The sequence below is a fragment of the Gasterosteus aculeatus genome, chromosome 13, assembly GCF_964276395.1.
Source record: "Gasterosteus aculeatus chromosome 13, fGasAcu3.hap1.1, whole genome shotgun sequence".
NCBI classification, from domain to species: domain Eukaryota; kingdom Metazoa; phylum Chordata; class Actinopteri; order Perciformes; family Gasterosteidae; genus Gasterosteus; species Gasterosteus aculeatus.
The window spans coordinates 7,746,332-7,766,559 of NC_135701.1; the positions used below are offsets into that span (position 1 = coordinate 7,746,332).

Below are 20,228 nucleotides of genomic sequence, written 5' to 3' on the forward strand. Positions count from 1 at the left end.
ACCCTTGGAGGCAAATGTAAGATTAAATTGAACTGAAGACTAAAACAAATCCGTGAGGCAGCTCTGAACAGCCCGAGATTTATAGATCGCTGCATTGGCAGACGGCCATGCTAAATACGAGCCTGCTCATGTTGCTGAGCTTTGTGTGTAAAATCGGTATTTGGAGATTCAAGGTTATCTGGACTAATTCAGTGACCCCCCCCCCCCCTCAGTGCACTCTGTAAGGCTGGAAACAAAGCATGTGGTGTAACACAATCGACCATTCCTGCTTTTCTTGTCATCACCGGGTGTTTTACAGGAACACGTCGTTTCTCTGAGACAGAACAACACAAGCTGTATTCTAATAGCTTGTGTACAGAAACACTTAATTGTCCCAACGGAATGGAACTGAAATCATGGAAAGTGTGTGAGAATCTGTCTGCTTTATTGATCTCTGTATCTTGGTTTCCTCGTCCTGAGATTACATCAAACACTGATCCATATCTGCCGGGGATCCACAGACGGCACGTTTAAAACCTGAAGCACTAAGAGGTGCACTGATTTGCTGCAGGCCCCGACCTCCTTTTTAACTAACTACCATGCTTTATCTACATTAAGCTCTCCAGCTAAAGGAATAGTTTGACATTTTGGGAAATTTTCATGAGAAGAACTGAACTAAATCTTGTTCAGTTACAGGAAAAGAGAAAAACAACATCCAGCTTTGACTACACACTTTTTTTTAACTCCACATTATTGAACGGACGAGTATTGCTCCGGCTGCTACATATTGAACATAGAGATACGAGTGTGGAACTTAAAAAAAGCTAACTGAGAAGCAAATAAAATGCTCATTAGGCGAGACAGGTCACCACTACGGTGGTCCATAGTCCACTCCATCCTGGGCGGGGCTTCAGCGCTGTGTGGCTGACGCCAGATCTTGACAGCTGCTAAATAGTCGCTTTGGTAGCACTTTGTATAAGCTTCCAAAAGCATCAACGGAAATTTATAAATGAAAATTTGGCTTATCAAACTTAATATTTGTCCTAACCCAAGATCAGGCCTACAGGAGACCTCACGTCTAATTGTAACTTCAAACGTTTGTGGGAGAGTCGATTATCGATCATCAGCATTAAGCAGCGATTGCGTTTCCTCAGAGACATCGGTACCGGCAGGACGGTTTCCCTCCTACGGCGCTCGCCGCTCACCTTTGCCACAACTGAAGAGCGCACAAACCGGCATCATCTGCAGGATTGTCTTTTATACTACACCTAACTGAAGGGTGAGGTGAGAAAGCAAGAAAAGTAGATGAAAGAGAACCGGTCAGCGCAGAGTGACGCGGCCTCAGTGGAAAGTTTCACAGACAGTGAGGCTGGAAGGTTATAGACCGAATCCAATGCGGGAGGTGAGAGAGGACAAGTGAAACAAAAGCAAGACAACCATCTCGAGTTCACACAAAAGACACACACACACACACAGCCGCCACCTAAAAGAGCATTTCTGTTTTCTGTCGCACACAATCATTGTCTTCCTTTGTCCGCATGTCTGGGTCATGCTCTCCTCAGGTGCAGAACTTAGCCACTGTGAACAAAGAGGAAATCAATCACTGTTCACCAATCAGCTAAGCTCTGTGCCTGGCTGGAGAGAGGATGAAAAAACCTGTCTGGAGGACTGACACGTCCACACACACACACACACACACACACACTTTAAAAACACTCCCATCAAGACGCTCTGATCATCCGTTTCTTCCCCCCGTGCTTCCAAATCATCAACCCCTGAAACAAAATAAAACACTGAGCCAGTCATGTCTTCTTAAGTCTTGGGGGGGATAAATGTGTGTGGAGGAGAGGCTGTGGTTGCCATAGCAGCCGGCTGGGTCAAGGCTGTGTGGTAATCCCTGGCAATGTGATTTTATCATAAGTCACAAATCAGCACGCCAGGAACCCTCACAGCCCAGACATGAAAGGACGCCATCTTTCCTCGTGGTTTTCCTGCTTCCGCTACATCCCGGCGTCCGGGGAATAAACCTGCAATACCTGGAAGTGAAAGTCTCCTAGAGTGGTTTGTCCTCGACTTCCGCCACCAGAGCGCAGTGGTGCCAGAGCGGACCTGTTGATACTCCGTGCCTCCCTCCCTCTCGCACACTATTTCCTTGGTTACCCCTCTCCTCCTCTCCCATTCGCCACACTCGGCTGACCCGGCGATATGCCCCTCATTAAGCGGATCAAGAAGGATTCCAGAGGCATGTACCGGGGGAAGAAAAGAACGGGGGAGTGAGAGGGAGGGGAAAAGAAAAAGGACAGGGGGAGACCACCCTTGTCCTTTAAAGGGTTGTGCTTTTTAGGTTTGAAAACACAGAGCAGGGAGTGCACCTTGACAGACATGTTGTTTTCAGTTAAAACCCTCTCGGCCCGCCTCTGCCTAATCCCACTGTAGCGTGTGTGTGTGTGTGTGAGGGTGAGCGGGTGTCTGAGGGTGTAAAGGGTAAAGGGAGGACTGCTCCACTTAAGAAAAGATGGTTGGGGCGCACAGAACGAGCAGTAAAACATCAATCCATCTCCCCACAGTGCAATATGAAAAAGCAGGGAGGAGGGTGGTTCATCCATCATTTTAATTGGAGAGAAACCTGGACCTGAGCTCAGTTGACCAGCGTGATCCATTGATGTTCACAAGGGCCTGTTTGGGATGTTACAGTATAAGTTAGAGGGTATACATCTCTAAATGCTTCTTTTCTTCTGGTATTCTTTTCTTTACGGGGTTTTAGCCTCGCTCATTTCAGTCCTCCTGAACTTGTGGTGAGGCTCCACAGGGAGGTGTATAGAGGGAGTGAAGGATGACCGCAGAAGATCTTCAGGCAGACAGATATGCGCTACGTGTGTGTGTGTGTGTGTGTGTGTGTGTGTCAGACAGATTTATCAGGACTGAGCCAGATGCCGAGGACTTGTCTAGAAAGCCTTTCACATCCTGCGCAAATGCATAAAGCTGTCTGTGTGTGTGTGTGTGTGTGTGTGAGAAGATAAAAGCCTGTCTTGTAGGGGCTTGGTCACAGCCTAAAAAAAGGATTTAGCGCTGTAAATCACTCAGGTTGACGTGACAAGTATTTAGCAGCTCCTTTTGACGGCGCCCGTGTTGATGAAGGTCACAGGCACAGTGTTTAACCCTGTGCTTGCTGTGTTTGGGGTTTGCTTGATGAATCAGTGATTCTTCTACATGAGCGATTTCTGTCCAGCAAATATGTGTAGCTGCCTGCTCTAAATATTCAAAGGTTAGTGTCAGTAACACCCTTCGGCGCTCCTTCTTTCTCCCATTTCTCTCCGTCCGCCTAAACCAACAATTTCTCGCTTAACTCCATGTAGCAGGAGACTGTTCTGAATCAGCATAAAGCTCAACGGGTGATAATTGGTGTTATGGATACACACACACACAAGCAATTTCAGGGTCACGTGTATGAAAATGACCCCACGTGGAGCAGAAGCCGCCCGGAGTCTGCAGAAAAAGCTCGCTGCCTTTTTCCTTTCTCTCCTCTCTCGTTTGTTTGAGGAGGACATTCCCAAATTCCTTCGCCGACAAACACATCTGATGGTGCTGCTGTGAAACCACGGACAGGCCCCATTCTACAAACACACACGTGTGCATAGAAACACACACACACTCAATGGGATCAGTAAGGAATGTGAAGAATAGGTGGACAAGTGGGGACTGTGCGCTGTGGCAGAACACTAGTTAGCTTGAGTGTATTTTTACTTTCCTGATAGAGATATTTCTGTAAATTGTCATAGAAGTAAAATTCTACAATAATGTGGTGTTGAAAATTACAAAAGTGCAAAGATAAAAATGTATCATTTTGCTTCTAGTCTGACTTGAATACTATCAAGGACACAATGACATGAGAAACTACGCATGAAGCTGTACCTTCAATGTCAGAGGACCATCTCCTCCACCACTCTGCGTGCTGATTGGTCCATTTCCTCCTGGACCAATGACAGGCAACGACGAGCCAGAGTCTGCTGCTCGCGGTCCTCCTGCACCATCAGCTCCCCGTACAGATACACACCCATGGCCTGAAACACACAAGGATAAAAAGCACTTGGTTGTCTAATCGTCTTTAAGATTTTTCCTCAGTGAAAATGTGTGTGATGTTATCGAACAGGTCTAATGTTCAACAGTAATGTGTATTTACCTGGTTGTGAACCAGAAAGTGTTCCACATCTCCGTAAGCCCGGGCGTGCGAGTGCTTGACCACCAGCTCGCACCAGCGGTGTTTGACCTGGAAGCAGCAAACACAGGACAACATGGAACAACTGTTAGAAGGAGCCACATTACGCCTTCTTACCACGAGTTGATCTGGTCCTTTGTGGCCGGAGTGAAATGTCTGAAACATACTTTGGTAAAACATCACCGAGGATCATTGTCAACGGCACATTTTCAGCCCGCCCCAAACAGCTGTGCTCAAAACTCCTCCCCTTCCCTCCCTGACCTAATTATTCTATGATTCCAATCATTCCGTTGATTTTTATAGTAAATAGCGCTGAATTTGTATATTTTCCTGTCCAGATACGGGGAAAGATGCGAAGAGAATACAAGCTGATGCGACGTAAGGGCGTCTGGTGACGTTGGCAAACCCAACTGCCAAACAAATTGTTTTAATTAGTAGTAAATATTCATTCATTATTCATTCATTCATTCATTAAAAAAAATGCATAAGTTGATTTCTTCCAGCGTTTGGGGTTTGTTAGACGTGCCAGAGAGCCACATTAACCTGTAGAAGACCTATCAAAGAGAATTTTCATATGTCCCCTAAATGGAATCAGAAATTAAACATGAATTTATTCATTTTAAATCGGACATTTGATGTGGAAAATTACATATATTCACTATTCAAATGGAAGCAAAATGTTGTCGACGTGGAATAATGCGAACAGGTCTCCCTCGATGCCATTAACAAAAGACAAACTGCTCGTCCGACAACGCTGCCGCTCCGCTGACAATAAAAAGATTCATTCACAATCAGAGGATTAACAGACGTGAAAAGGAAACCATCTCAATCTAAAGCTCATGTTTAAAAAATCTAATTCTCTGACAATGTGCATACACATGTTCACTGTGTACTTGTGATGTTTTTTTGTTTTTTCTACTTTTTTTTTACTGTACGTGTGTATCCGAGTGAAAGCTAATGCTTGGCCTTTCTCCCAGAGGATCAATAGGAGCTCTGTTGCCGCGGTTACAGGAGAGATCAGAGACTGGCTCTGTCCCCGCCTCAGCTATCGTCCCTCATCATCTGCTATGGACGTGCGTGTGTGTGTGTGTGTGTGGGAGGATACACTGTGCGTGTGTACATGGATACGGACTTGTGGAGGCGACCGTCGGAAGAGTGATACAAAAAATGTAGATGAAAAACCTTTGAAAGCACCGTCGGTGTTTGAAGCCTGAAAGTTCCTTTGGTGGTTTTCCATTGTGGGTCTTCCTCTTTCCTCCATAACTACTTCCACACACTCAAGATAATAAACGTGTCCTATTTGCGCTTTGGGGATTTCCACAGTGCTCATACAGAGATTCACCCATAAAGAGGATCTACCTGTAACCGAGTTCACGCGCCTAATAGCAGTTTCTGCTTGGTTCATTTGAGCCAGAAATGCTACGCTGCCCAATCTATGAAGAGTGAGAATGGAGCAATGCTCCATGAATCACCCTCACATTACTGTCTGTAACTTACCAAATAAACATGAAGTTAATTGGTCTTACAAGGGCTGTCCACTTCTGTCTTTCTCCCAAAATGTGAAATCTTCCTTCATCCTTATATTCCCAGTTTACTCTGGAAAAGCTGCGAAAATCCCAAATCAGGCAAAGAGTGCAAGTGAGGCGTTACATGCTCTCCTACCTACACACATGGGAACCAGGGTGTGTGTGTGTGTGTGTGTGTGTGTTCAGAAATGTAGGAGTGTGCACGAGCATGTGCGGTTTGTACCCTCTGGTGCCAGCGCTGCCCTTCTGGCCTGCGTTGCCCCTGCAGCTGTTTCCTGCACTGGGTTACATTCCTGGGGAGAGCCCGGGGGCAGAGCAGCTGCCCGCTGCACCTCTCCTTACCCACATCCCCCTTTTTTTTTTTTTTACTCCCTTTCTCCTCTCGCTGGGCCTCTCTCTCTCTCTCTCTCTCTCTGACAGCACATGCAATAACACGGTGACATTCCTTCATTTATTACTGCACCACTACTACTAACTCCCGACACTAACGTGCTCCATGTGTGCTCACGACCAACAAGGATTATAACAGACAAGACAGCGGCGCAAAAGCATTGATAAAGTGGAGATGCAATCTCGCGGTAATCTGGATTGGTAAATGTATTCTGTGTTTGAAGTGGAAATCCCCTTGTGTTTTCTTTCAACTATGACGGCCACCAACAGCTACATTCATAACATATGCATATATTGCATTTGCTTAGAATGTTATTCAAAAGGACGGTGTGAAGGATTTGGCTGAGTCTAGGAGGTGCATCAGCTGACCCATCCTCTTCACAAGCGCGTCAGAGAACTACGGTGGCCTTCGACTGAAAAAGAATCCAAACGGAGCTTTGTACGTCCTGTGTAGAAGACCTGCCTTCCACGTAGATGTTAGGAGCTCCTTCTACGCTAACAAAAGCATAGTTGGGAAGGTCATATTCTATTCACCTTTTAATAATTACGGAACATCGCAAAAATCAGAAATGCATGAAATCCCAAATCATGAAACTACAAATGTGCACACGGAGACACGAGAGGCACAGAGAATCTTGCGTCGCGTGAAAAGGAATGGGACCAGGCATGCGCTCTCTCTCATACATGCAAGCACACGCTCCGGCTCACAGGCACGCCCGCCCGCACTCATGGTCACGGTCACTCGCGCCGCCGCTGGTCGGCCACATGCCTCCTCACAGTATTCCAGTATTGTGCACACGCTCACGCAAAACCCACACAGAATCTTCCTCTCATCACTGTGGAGTAAACTTGTCTGTGCTGCTTGGAGGGAGACGTGTTCAGCTACTAAGTGGTTAAACAGTATTTTAACACCATCCTGTGCTTATGGCACCATATCAGCCTGTAATAAGGTATAATGTGTTAAGAAAATACATTCTAAATTGTATACATTAGAGTTAAACAGCAAATTAGGTATGTCCACCGTTGAGGTGGTGAGAAATTTTGACTATGCACTGATGACACAGTAATAGTGAGTGAACGAGGTTGTGTTTGAAGTAAACACATGAGAATCACTCCTAAAATCCACTCTTCATCCCCCTAAAACGCTAATTCCCATGAGGAGAACAGCGTTGGGCTGCTGAAGATGAACTGCAGTCAGGCTTGTGTTTGTTCAATCATTTTAAACAGATCTATATCTATATTGGATACATTAGCAGACAAAGAAAAGCTGAGTGAGAAGAAGAATACAATCAGACCACAGCGGGAGAGCGAGAAAGAGGATAATAAATGGCCACATTTATAAGGAGAGATGGAGGTGATTACCCTCCTCTGAATGCAATTACTAACATTAGGACAGGACCATTGCCTTGAGGCAGGTGCGTGCAGGAGTGTGTGTGTTTGCGTTGAGAGAAGGAGTGTGTCCTTCCGTGCACGACTATGTGCATAATGGCCCGGAGTATTTTTAGCAAACACTGAAAGTTTTTCCTGGAAATGGCAGATGAGAATCTGCTTTCATACGCCAGGAAGTCTGACTAAAGAGACCGAAATCTAAAGCTGGACCTGAGGCCAAGTGCAAAGTGGCCTCGCTTTGTTGACCGCGAGGTTAAGTACTTCAATTAAATGCAACAAAGTAACATCAAGAATAAAGCAGAATAAACTCCCGGGAATGGACCAGCTAATAACGTGAGACAATGCGTTAACATTTCTAAATTGGATACAACTATTTTGTGAGAACTTGAACAAGTGGCCTTACTGTGAGTTTGGAATGCAAGTAATAAAAATGTATAACTTTAGAATTTTAACTTTAGGTCTGAATTTCCAAAAAACAACTGTTCAATTGGCCACATTCAACAGAACATCTGAGCCCAATTATATACATTACGGCCTCAACAAAACAGCTCATATAATAAAAAAATAAACCTAAATATGTATCAAGCTTTTCTTTTCAAGGCGAGCCGTGTGTTAACGACGGAGGCTGGCGTGGACAGTTTACGGGCTCCGCCGCAGATGTGTTTCACACTCGTGCTTCTGTACCAAGAGGCAACGCGTTACAGTAAAGAACTCTTCAGGCACCGACACACACACACACACACACACACACACAGCTGCAAAGCACAAACACATACAAGAAATACACACACGGTTAGTACCATTAGTACCACCAATAGTACCATTAAGGAACATTGCACAGTACTAAAACATCAAGCAAATACTTGTGGGATTCAGTCAGTAATGGTGGCTGTAAAGGACAGACCCGTTATTACAGCAGAATCTAGTGCACATTACCAGGCGATGTGCCTTGGGAAGAGACGGGAGAGGAAACAGTCTACATTTCATTATTGGAGGAGCTCAAGAAGCTCGGATGCATATGCTCACTTGTGTGTGTGTGTGAGAGGGTGTGTGTGTGTGAGGGTGTGTGTGTGTGTGTGTGTGCTCTTACCTCAGCGTCTTGATTCTGTAGGTCATAAGTTCTCTGCAGAGCTTCCAACGTCGCCCCGCTCAGCTCCTCTTCCTCAAGCAGAAGCTCCAAAAGCATCACCAGCTGCTCCGACGTCACCTGAGGAGACAAAGCGATAGAATTCACAGTGCTGACTTATACAACCTTGTAAAATACATTGAGACACATAGATTAGATATTATGAGGGGAAATAAGTCACATCCCCCTTACACCAGCAGTTTCAAACTACTAAACTAACCAAAAATAATTAACATATTGCATGTGTTGAGATGTTCCAAAACACAATTATGTCTATTTCATAATCTGAAAGTTTTATTCATTTTATTCAAAGTGCCGGGAAAAGAGATGCATCAATATAAGTCAGGCAATTAATGAAGGCTTTCAAACGGAGAGAGCGGTAGCATCATAAAACTGAGCTGAAAAGGCAATTAAATAAATATGGAAAAACAAGTGAACTGGGAAATATTAAAAAATAGACCAAAGAGGAAAGATGACAGGAAAATTAGAATCAAGGGCAGAGAGAAATGTACAACAAAACAATGAAGTTATCGTTTTTTATATTGCCCAAATTGAAAGTAAATAAAAGGAAAAGGCTCTGCTCAGGGACACCCGCTGCCAAAAAATATATATATATTTTAGAATGTTTAAATTAAAACCCTGATTGCAGCAAAAAGGGAGCCGAAAAATACATGAAAAATAAGAACAGTTGTCAGGAAATAGGAAATGGCTCACTATTGCTTCTTATTAGTGCATGCGCTGATTGTGCTATCCCGAATTAAACCGAAAGGAAACAACCCATTTTCTCCTAATGACTAACATCTTCAGGGACATCAAGAGTTGAGTTTGGACGATTGTTCTGAGGATGTGATGTGGGCAGCGATATGAGAGAGCAACTTCCTCCTCTGGAGACAGCTGTGCCCAGCCTTGCATTCCTCCCCCCCCCCCCCCCCCCCCCCCCCCGCTTACACCCGGCAATCACAGCCCCACGTTCCCTCCAGTCCCAGACTGGGACGCAATTAATGGCTGACGGCGCTGCGGAGACCGATGTGAAAATAGGTATGAAGTGTGTGTGTCTGTGTGCGACTGAGCAGAGCCCGGGAGGGACAGAGCAAAGGGGGAATAAAGAAAGCGACGGAGGAGGAGGAGGAAGACGAACAAAACTCGCAGGGAAACACATCCTGCAAAGAATGAATTATATATTTTGTAAAGAGCCTCTTCATTAAAGCGATCTTTGGTAAACAGCCTCCGAAGCGCTGCTGGGAAGAAACCTGACCCAAAACCAGGAAGTATTTCAGCATGTAGCTGCTGGAGCGGAGGGAATAACACCCATGCTCAAGCTGGCAAATGGTCAAATCAAACACCACTAATATTATACAAACACACACACACACACACACACACACACACTGATGATCGCCTAACTCCATGGAAAATCTGATATCCAGTCTGGCTCTTCACCCTCTATCGACTCTGCGTCCTCTCCTCCTTCCATTTTGCAAAGGCTGACTGTTTTCTGAAGTGGCGTCTCCATCTCTAAAGGGTCTCTTTGTGGCCCACCCATGATCAGTCTCACTCTGCCACCCTTTGAGAAAAAGTGAGGAATACTCAGCAATAAAACACGGCACAATGCACACACACACACACACACACACACACACACACACACACACACACACACACACACACACACACACACACACACACACACACACACAGCCATCTGCGCTGCCTGTGCGGCCCTGTTGTGCCTCTATGTACTTACGTTGCTATGGTGCTAATCAATACGTCTGCACCAGTGTCTCCAGACACAAATTCCTGGTCAATGATGGTACATTACAAAAGCAATTTGAAATTGTGATTATCATTTTCAAGCACATCCATTGCACACAAATTCAGAGAAATGAATTTGATCTCTTCAAATTCAGATTCAAAACTAACTTGCATACTGCACTTAAGTACAACTTAACATGTATGTTATTTATTTCATGCTTCCCTTCAGCTACACTACATTTCAGAGGAAAATATTGCACTTTTTCTTCAAAACGGATGAACTTTTCCAGAGTCCACAGTTTGACAAAGAAAGGAACTCTGGAAGAGACCTACTCACGAGCGTCTTACTTTCTACCTATTAAAGCCAGCTGCCTGAAGGCTGTTCTTTTAAGAGGATCTTACTTCACATCGCTGATTGAAAGTTTTTCCAGGTAGATTGGTTGAGAAGGTGTGTGGGAGGTTGAGATAGCGGGAGAGAGCAATTATAGGGGGGGAAAGGTGAACTGCATGGCTACGCACACACCCACAAACAGTCCCGTGTGGTAACTCTAACATTAGCTCTTTATAGTGCAGCGCTGGAAGCTGTTTACCACTGCAGGGGGGGAAAGCATCCAGTATCTCTCCCAACAGTTCACATGAAAGGAGCATTTCATTCCCGTTCTGTACGTCAAAGCTCAGGAATGCTGATGCTGCAACAAACAGAACACACAGTGTCTTTCTTCCTCCGTGTCTCACATAAACAAGACAAGCCGCCCGAAACCTCAATCATAGGGACGTAATATTTAAAACAATTCACACACACTCCACGTTGGTACAACCGCTGACATGGGTCAGCTGCTCTGTATTGAGTCGAGCCTTTCAAGGAACCTCTGGGAAATGAGCAGCCGAAATGTCCCCTTCACACGCTGACCTCAACCTCTGTAGAACAATGACACACACACACACGCACACACACACACACACACACACACACACACACACACAAATGTTCATGCACGCACAGATAGACTGTTTACCTCGGTGGGAGGCAGCTACAAACAGCTACAGTGAACACAGGATATCTAGAAATGAAATAAAGTATACATCGCACGGTGTGTGTGTAGATATATACGTGTGTGTGTGTGTGCGCTGCATTGCATGGCACTCTCGTGAGAGCGGGAGCAAAGTGGAGAAAGTTAAAAGGAGGAAGCAGTTACATTGTATTTGATCGTGCGTGTCTCAGCGCACGTGTGTGGGAGTATGGGACCAGGCAACATTAGTCACGCTGCTGCTGCTGTAGAACATGTTCGAATCGGAGCTCTTTAGCCTTTTGTGCAAATGTGGACACACTTTACTGCGACGTGTCGACACTGTCGCAGTGATCAGGCTTCAATAAATACATCTGTGAGGCTCCTCTGTACGCCTGTAAGGGGTTGTCCAAATAAGAACAAAAAATAGTTTTCTGCCCCTTTCTAAAAAAATCCATCACTTGTTCAGCATTTCCATGGCAACGGCAGCAAGTGCCAATCCGCGTACTGTACATGGAAGAGCGAGCCTCGGTTCCTCTTCCGGAACCTTTATGCATCAACGGGATTGATCCATCTGCCACATCACGTCCTCGGGTCTCTTGTTACAGGGAGGCCACTGGCCAGTCGTCATCACATCGCTACGAGAGGACCCTGCCATCTGAATCGTCCAGTACGACATTACGACTTTGTTTCACGCTGACCAACTGCTGGTCATTTTTACGCATACTTTACGTCTGTTATTTCGACACTTTTCTTGCTAGACGCTCTCAAGCATTATGGCGTTAACCCGCAATTTCCTTTGGGTTATTTGTAAAAATAAACCCTGAAAAGCCAAACTCGTTAAAAGTTACTGGTCATAAAAAATAATAATTGGAAATGACAAATTGTATGGAAAAGACAAATAACAGAGAGAGCGACAAAAACAGCACCCCGAAAGGGAATGTGTGAAACGAGTCAACAACTAACCAACCATAAAATCTATATAACAACTCCAAAGAACTTGAAGAACCTCTTGAAAGGAATACAGAGGTGTTGCTAAAGCTTTCTTTTCCTTCCATTCCTCGCCTCTCACTCCTTTACATCCGTTCCCTCGGAGGAGAGTGTGCTGCCTGTTCAGTCACACTGCATTATAGGGGTGGGAGACATTGGATAACTGACATTATAAAACCAAACTGTGAAAGGCCATTGAATGGCGTGCGTGCACGCGTGTGTATGTGGACGTGGGATGCCTTTCAGCCGCTCGTCTGCCTTTTATTTCCGTCTGACCGCAGGCTCGTAAAAACACATTCTGGCACCAGCAGCTAAAGGCCTGGGCCCACGCCTCAGGTACTAAGGTTTCACTCATTCTTCCCATCAAATCCCTGCCTCCTTTCCTCTCTCTCTCTCCTTCCCTCCCGCTGTCTCCAGGACTGTCTGCTCCCCGTCTCCAAACAGACTCCTTTTCACTCTTCGTTTGACTGGACGGGCTCCTTGATTACTTTATCTCTCTCTGTCCCAGTTTATTTAGATTTGATTTTAAGGGCCCGAGCATTTGTCTGATCAAACTGCAGCGGCTGGCTCGGGTCTTGAGGAGAAACACTGTTAAGGTTCTCTCAACAGCCAATGACAGCATATATAGCAGCACAAATGCTTTTTATTAGGTTGCTGCCCTTTACAGCTGCATAGAAGTGAACTGGGCAAAAACATGGCAGATGGTCAGGAAGAAAACCGAACAATGTGAAGGAACTCTTCAGTAGCTCCGGACTATTACAGTTCTCCTAAATCCCTACAACGACTCTAGTACTTTTATTGTGTATATTTCTCAAATAATACAAAATATTAACCATTTCTAACCAATAAATGAGGCGTAAATGTAACAAATAAATTGAGTCTCAGTAAAAAAAAAAAAAAAAAAAAGGCTTTCCTTAATTATCACAAACAAGCCCCTCTAATACAGTGGTGTGTGCTTGTGAGTTTAATGAAACGCACAGCAGTGGACGAGTGGAGCCCATAAACATAAAACCTATAAACATGATAAGTGGCTAAATAAAAATATATTCATACAACGTGGGGATATTATTTAGCAATCTTGTTGCCGCACAAGGTCTAAAAAGACATCATAAAACGGCCGGCTGACATCAGAGGTTTTCTAAACCAATTTCCGAGAATGGATTGGAGCGACCGCACGCACACGCACACACGCAGGAGATGCTGAAAGGTCATCTTTGAGTCACATTTCAACTGGGGAAATGGAGCTGTCTCCTGCGCTCCCGTCTCCTCAAATGATGTCACACCTGCTGCCGCTGCAGCAGGGTGACGATCTCCCAGAGAGCGCCGGTCACAGACGGATGACCTCGCCGACGACAAGCTGCGACGGTCTATCTGCAATCTGTGCGTTTGCTGCAGTCGCCCTTTGTTTTTCAATTTAGGGAAAACTGCTTTAATCAACGACCACGACGTCTTGGCAGAGCGAGATGAGGGCGTGTTTGCGTGTGGGTGGATCCGGCTGTTGCAATCAATCGTGAAACCTAATCAGGAAGCAAAACATATAGAGGGCCTTCGAGAGAGAGAGAGAGAGAGAAACTCCCGGAGACGAGAATGAGGCGCAGAGCAAAGTTTTGACCTCGCAACCTCGATGACCGTCTGGATCAATCGTCTCACCGACGCATCTTCTGACACGAGCACAAGTGGCGAGAATTTTGCGTATGATTAGAATGCGGAGCAAGTATCCATATGCACGTCACGTCATATGCACGTACAATACTTTGCCAATCAAAAGGGCGCATTAGGAGAACGATCATCACGTGCCTCATTTATGACGTGCTGGATACATTTTGAGGCCGTATGCACAGGGCAGCTGGATGTGGTCTCCATGAAGTTCCTACGCAAACATCCCCAATGTTTAACCCAGTCTATGGCCATACAGCACACGTTGGCGTGAATGTACGCGTTTGATCAGCTGCTGGTTCCCCCCGTAGTAGCTGCTCCTTCCAACGCCACATCTTGCTTCCTCGCCGACATATTCGCGGTCTAGGGCCAATCCAAACGCAGCGTGGGGTCACTGCGGGGTTGGACTGAATAAGCACACACAGTGGGTCCGGCGGAGGGGGAATGACTACTTGCTCTGAGCGGGATTCCACCGGGCGAACTTACACAGATGCACAAAGAGGCACTCTCACACACACTTTCACTGCGCGTCGGAGAGCTTCTCTTCACCGTGTCAGCGGTTTGTTCAGTCGGGATGTTTGTTTACGTCAAACTCTAAATTCCTGCAATTTGGCATTGATTGTGAACGCAATTAACATGTATTCTCGCGTACTCATCACGGCTGTGACTCGCAGCCATTCACACACCTCCAAAACAGAGGAAGTTTAATTAATCTCTGGCACTTTGTGCTTTGACGCGAGCCACAAATCTAACCGTCTCCAGTGAATGCCTCCCTCGCCTCCCTCTTACCATTTTTCCTCCTCCCGTTCCATTCCCGCAGGACACACAAACAACTCCTCAAACACACTCTGGGAAACACATTTCCTTCCTCCTCACTTACTGTGCCACTGCTGTTCCGGGCAGGTATGGACCGGCATGGGCCACGTCGGCATTGTCACTCGCCAGCTTCACTTGAAGGGCATAACAAGCCCAATTTGATACAACCAGCCTCTATGCAGGTGCCCAAACCGACCAGTAGGAGTCACATCGGGGGGATTGAACCCGGATCTCAAGTGTTTTTCCTCTGCACCGCCCGTATGCCTTTGAAAGAGAGAGGCCTTTGAAATCGGACTGGAACAAAAGGTCTCTGTTTGCGTGCGAGAGAGAAAAATCTGCAGCGTTTGTACTGCAGTGTTACATCCACACAGCTGGACATCAGCTTAGACAAAGAGAGGTGAGGAAAAAGGGATTGAGGAGAACAGAGACGTAGAAAAATTAAGTTTTTTTTAATGTTTATTGGGACTGATTGTTCGTGATTTTCGCTCAAACTTAAAGAAGCCTTTTCCACATGTCCATGGAGAGCTTCAGATGGTCTATGTTCTGCCTCGGTGGATTTTCTTCCTGCCAAGAGCCAAATTCTGTGGGATATTTTGACGTCTCAGTCCAAAATCATCAGTGTGTCGGAATTCGTTTAAAGCCTGATGCTCAAGACAAACGCCCGCATTATATTCGGTTATGTCACACATTACTGCTACTCCAAGAACACATTGACGTACGAAATGTGACTCTGGAAATAGCAGAGCACCCAGGTTTCATTTCCTCATGTCATTTGTTCTGATCCTGAGAGGGTTCTGGTTAAATATTATTCCTGGGGGGGTGGGAATCAAAATTTTTAAAAACGGTTTACTTCAAAGGGGGTTGTGGATGAATATTATCAGTGGTGTGTGCTGCTCTTGATTATAATAATTACTCGGGTTAACAGGCACGGAGACAAACAGAAATGTCAAAAAAAGGTCACAGCGCGATTGCAAGCTCAGGCAATTGCTTGCTGGCAATTTGACCACATTATTTTCAGTGGTTAGGTTCCTGAATGTCAGCACACTGAAAGCAGGAGCACACACACACACGCATGCATAAAACACACACACGCACGCACGCACGCACGCAGATCCATGTCCAAACACAGGCAGCTGAGATTCATTCATTCAAGCCGGGTTTAGCTATGTGACAACAATAATAGGGGTAAAACATAAACATGCACCGGTGGTGACCTCCAGTGCGGAGAGATAGCATCTACCGCTGGTGAAAGGCGAACTGAGAAAGCGAGGTAAAGAGCCAGAGTGGGAGGAGGAAAGGCGGGAGGGCCCCGGCATGCAGAGGTCAACGCGTAAGAGCGAGAGAAAGGAAGGGGAGAGGAGACGGCATGGAGAGGCTAACCGAGCCGGACCCATCAAATAGAAAGGTCGCCTTCAGGAAGGGACTCCGAGGGTGTCGCTCCGCATCTGTGTGGGCCATGTAAACGTGTTTGAAACGCAGACAGACATCGTCGTTTGTTGGTCTTTGTATGCATGCGTGTGTGTGCAGTATGTACTGGAAGTGCGTCGTCTCCTGTGTGAACTCCCGGCCTGCTGCTTGAGCCGACAAGAGGTATGCGGGCTGGATTGAGCACACATATCTGCTGCGCAGACAGACATGCACACACAGCTGTGGAATCGCACCACAGACACACACACACACACACACACACAAACACACAGGAAGCAAAAAGAGGAAGATATTAGAGCCTGACGGAAGACACCACAGAGACAGGAGAGAGATGGAGTCAAGGAGACCATCACACGGAGACCGCAATGGGGAAAGCAGATGGAAAGTCATTTAAAACGTGTTGTTTACTTTAAACCCCATTTAAACCACAGGAAGACAATCCCTCTATTTTTTTTCCCTACGATAAGACCACCCTTCAGTTTAGCAAAACATGATATTTGAGCCCGGGGAGCTGAAGCGGTCGCCTGCAGTATGAACTGAACATCTTCTATACGTGTCCGTCTCAATAGTAGACTGAAGCTTTTTGCAAAGACATTGCTCTATGTTGTGTTCCCCTGGCTGAGTGAATGACAATATGTTCATAACAGATATGACTGGTCTTAAAGCCAGTTTGCCAATATTTTACAGAAGTTTGTTCCTTGCAAATGTGGCAAACAATCACTAGTTCTGTCTATCTGTATATATTATATTGGACAGTAAGATTGTTTGATTGATGATTTTTGGCTGTTGGTCAAAATCGGTCAATCAATCATACAGCATTAATTCCTGTGACCAAAACAAATGATTAAAAGAGCATCGTAGGCCAGAGAGGCACCGTGAAGACGAGCTGCCCATGGACACAAGGATCTCTTTGACACTCATTTGTCTCGTGTGCTCATGAGCCTCGTAGTAAACCGGGTTCCTTACTTTGCGTACATTCGCGTGCGTGCGTGCGTGCGTCTCCACGTGCGTGCCTGACCGGGCTAAATGCGTCAGGGCTGTCTGAGGGCGTCGGCGGCTCCCAAGTCATTACCAAGAAAGACAGATGTTTTAGCACTCGACATTAGGTACTGTACCTATGAAAGCTTTGAGGCGATGCCCAAAAAGGGTTTTATGTGAAAAGCATTGATTCGCTTAAAAGCTCCATTTTAAAGCCCAGCCCAACATTGAACACGACCACACTAAATATCTGGCCGACGCCTCACTAGGTTGAACTTCTTTTTATAGCATAGCATTAAACTCAACGTTCGAAATTCGCGAATGGATCGACTCCAAAGGGAACGATGCACTGTACATTTGTGCGAGTGACAGCGTTGTGTGCTTGTGCCGTGTTGAGCAGGCGGTTCGCTCTGCGTCCCCGGTCGGTTTTCCATGTGTGCTGGAAAGACAAACACAGCTGCACTTTAATGACACTCGAAACGCTTCTGCGACTCGTGCATGTGTGTATATGTGCGTGTGGGTTTTTATGTGTGCAGATGCTCTTCTTGACCACTTTGGTGAAAAGCTACTCTTGCTCTGTATATCTACCCCTCCGTGTGTGTGTGTTTGTGTGTGTGAGAGCATGCATGGGTGCGTTTCTCAGAAAGTCATGAAGCCCTAAGTGGTATTTCTGAGCAGCAACGCCTGCCATGAAATAGCTTGTCAGCGTCATCGATTCTGGCTGTTGATCTCTCTGCACCCTCCGCCCCGCTCTTTTTAAATGTACGCTCCCCCATTCACAGCCACACACACACACACACACACACACACACACACACAGACTGCAGGGAGTCCCCAGAGGAGATGAGACAGGCTGCGAGCTTTAAATGACCCCGAAAAACAGAAATGCCGCTGCGTGATAAATGAGACAAATACACGCTGTCACTCTCTCCCTCTCGCTTTCATTCGGGCCTCGCTCGCCCCTCATTAACACGACACCAATGGAGCCATCTCCTCCCATCTCCAACACTTGCTCTGCTGAGGAATTCCTCTTTGATTTTCACTCGCCATCAGCGCGGATGTCAGGAACGTGAGGACGGCACGCAGCGTAAAAAACAGCCCTTTTGTGATGCTTTAAAAAACGGATGGGACAGAACCGCAAAAAACAAGACAAGAACACACTTTCACAGATATTGTGTAGCTTTTACTTTCAGTTGGTTTATGCAGTAGTATCCTTTTACAAGTTAAACTCTGGGGTCAAGCATTGGCTGTTACCAGTGTTCAGACTTCGAGATCACTGCCAGCGTTTGTCTACAAAACCAATACCGCACAGAAGTTTATTCAAACACAAGTGGCGTTCCATCGACAGCCAATGCTGGATCAACAGCGTATCGATGCACCTGCAGTGTAAGACAATGGTGATCAAACATCAGTTGTTTGCCACGCTGATCCGTTGATTCCCACACAATGTGTTTCTTCTGGTCAGCACTTTTCACAGCAGTTAGACCAGAAGATCACAAAGCCGGTCAGATACTTCTATTGACCCGATGGTTTTACTCCAGCTCTTTTCTCTCTTTGGACGTTGTGGCCCGTCTCTCATCTCTTTCTCCTCAAATTCTCGCTTACTCTTTGACCATCTCTACCTGAGGGAACCTTTATCTAGAGTACTCGATTGTGTAGCAGTAGTACAGTAAGTGTGTGTTTTTGTGTCTGTCCAAAGCCTCCAAGTCTGCAAGTGATTCCCCTTTCAGTGAGCAGCTTGTACTACAAGAGGTTGAATAAAAGCTCATGTTGCAACAGAGCTAATAAGCTGCAAAAGCTTCTTCTCTCCGTAATAATTTCCTGTTCGCCAATATGGAAAAGCTCATGATCATGGGCTGAAAATTGCACATTTCCCTCTTCAGCAGGGCTTTCATTGCTGCACATTGCATACAATCCACCTGTTTCACTGGCAACCCATTACTCGCGAACAGCCGCCGCTCACCCCTTGGCCTCGCCTCATGAAGTCTCTATCGTCGAAACGAGCGTCCACCAAAGCAGCCCGGACGGATCTCATGATACGGGTTCAGAAGCGAACGCTCTTTACTTGACCCGTCAGCTGAAACCAGTCTGCCCCGCGGAAGTCTCTCATCGGGATGAGCTCCCAGCGTGGTTGCAGCGCACAAAACCCTTGATCACCATGAGATTTGACGAGGTTAAGGGGGTACAACACAGCCATAGGACCCATAAACCTGAGCCATAGACACATAATGAACTCCCTGAGACCACGAGTCATACTGCAATTCAAATATTCCAATAAAGCCATGGGGTGGATTACTTTCTTGAGCTCTGTATGTCTTGCAATATGTGTGGAGAGTGACTTTTTCTTCCATTTAAAAGACAATTAAGGGGTTGTGGCTCACAGTGGTGGACTCCGTGCCAGAGCAGCACTTGATCCCCAGTCGGTCTGCTAATGGAGAAACACACACACACACACACACACACACACACTTTTCTTCCGACTATTTCCCATCCTGATGTGATGAAGTCTGGCCGGAAACAGCCATTTCCCTGAATGTTCCCGTCTCTCCTCGAGCATACTCCCTCATCCCTGATTCATTTCCAATAAATCACAGAGAGAGAGAGAGAGAGAGAGAGACGGGAAGAGAGAGGCCGAGCACGCAAGGAAAAGTGTACGACAGAAAAGGGAAAAGAGGCGGCAAAAAAACAGGAGCCAAGGGTGCACTGGAGATATGAAGACGAAGACGTAGGGAAACCAGATGTGTGATATGTTGCTGCTCAGGGGTGCAGTCAGCATTGCCAAAAATACCGAAACAGATGCCATAAAAACACCATTACGCAACGGATATGCTTTATTTCATGGCCATGGGTCGGCCTATGAAGAAACAGGAGGAGAGGAAGCGGTTGTAAGAGAAAAACAGATAACAAAGTCTCAGTAACAACAGTGTTATTATAGCTACTAATTTATCATTCATGAACACACGGCACATTTAAGT

The 20,228-nt window shown here is 46.0% G+C and overlaps 1 protein-coding gene across 17 annotated transcripts in view; it reads right to left on the reverse strand.

The window, feature by feature from the left end:
* Positions 1–20,228, reverse strand: part of aopep (aminopeptidase O (putative)) — a 59,259-nt gene that overhangs the window by 2,096 nt on the left and 36,935 nt on the right. For all 17 annotated transcript variants that reach the window (XM_078087365.1, XM_078087362.1, XM_078087364.1 and 14 more), the window contains 3 exons: positions 8,591–8,707; positions 4,160–4,246; positions 3,892–4,040 (listed from right to left, as the gene is read on the reverse strand). In XM_078087365.1, the coding sequence (XP_077943491.1) occupies positions 3,900–4,040; positions 4,160–4,246; positions 8,591–8,707 (345 nt within the window). In that variant the 3' untranslated portion in view covers positions 3,892–3,899. The remainder of the gene's footprint in view (positions 1–3,891; positions 4,041–4,159; positions 4,247–8,590; positions 8,708–20,228) is intronic.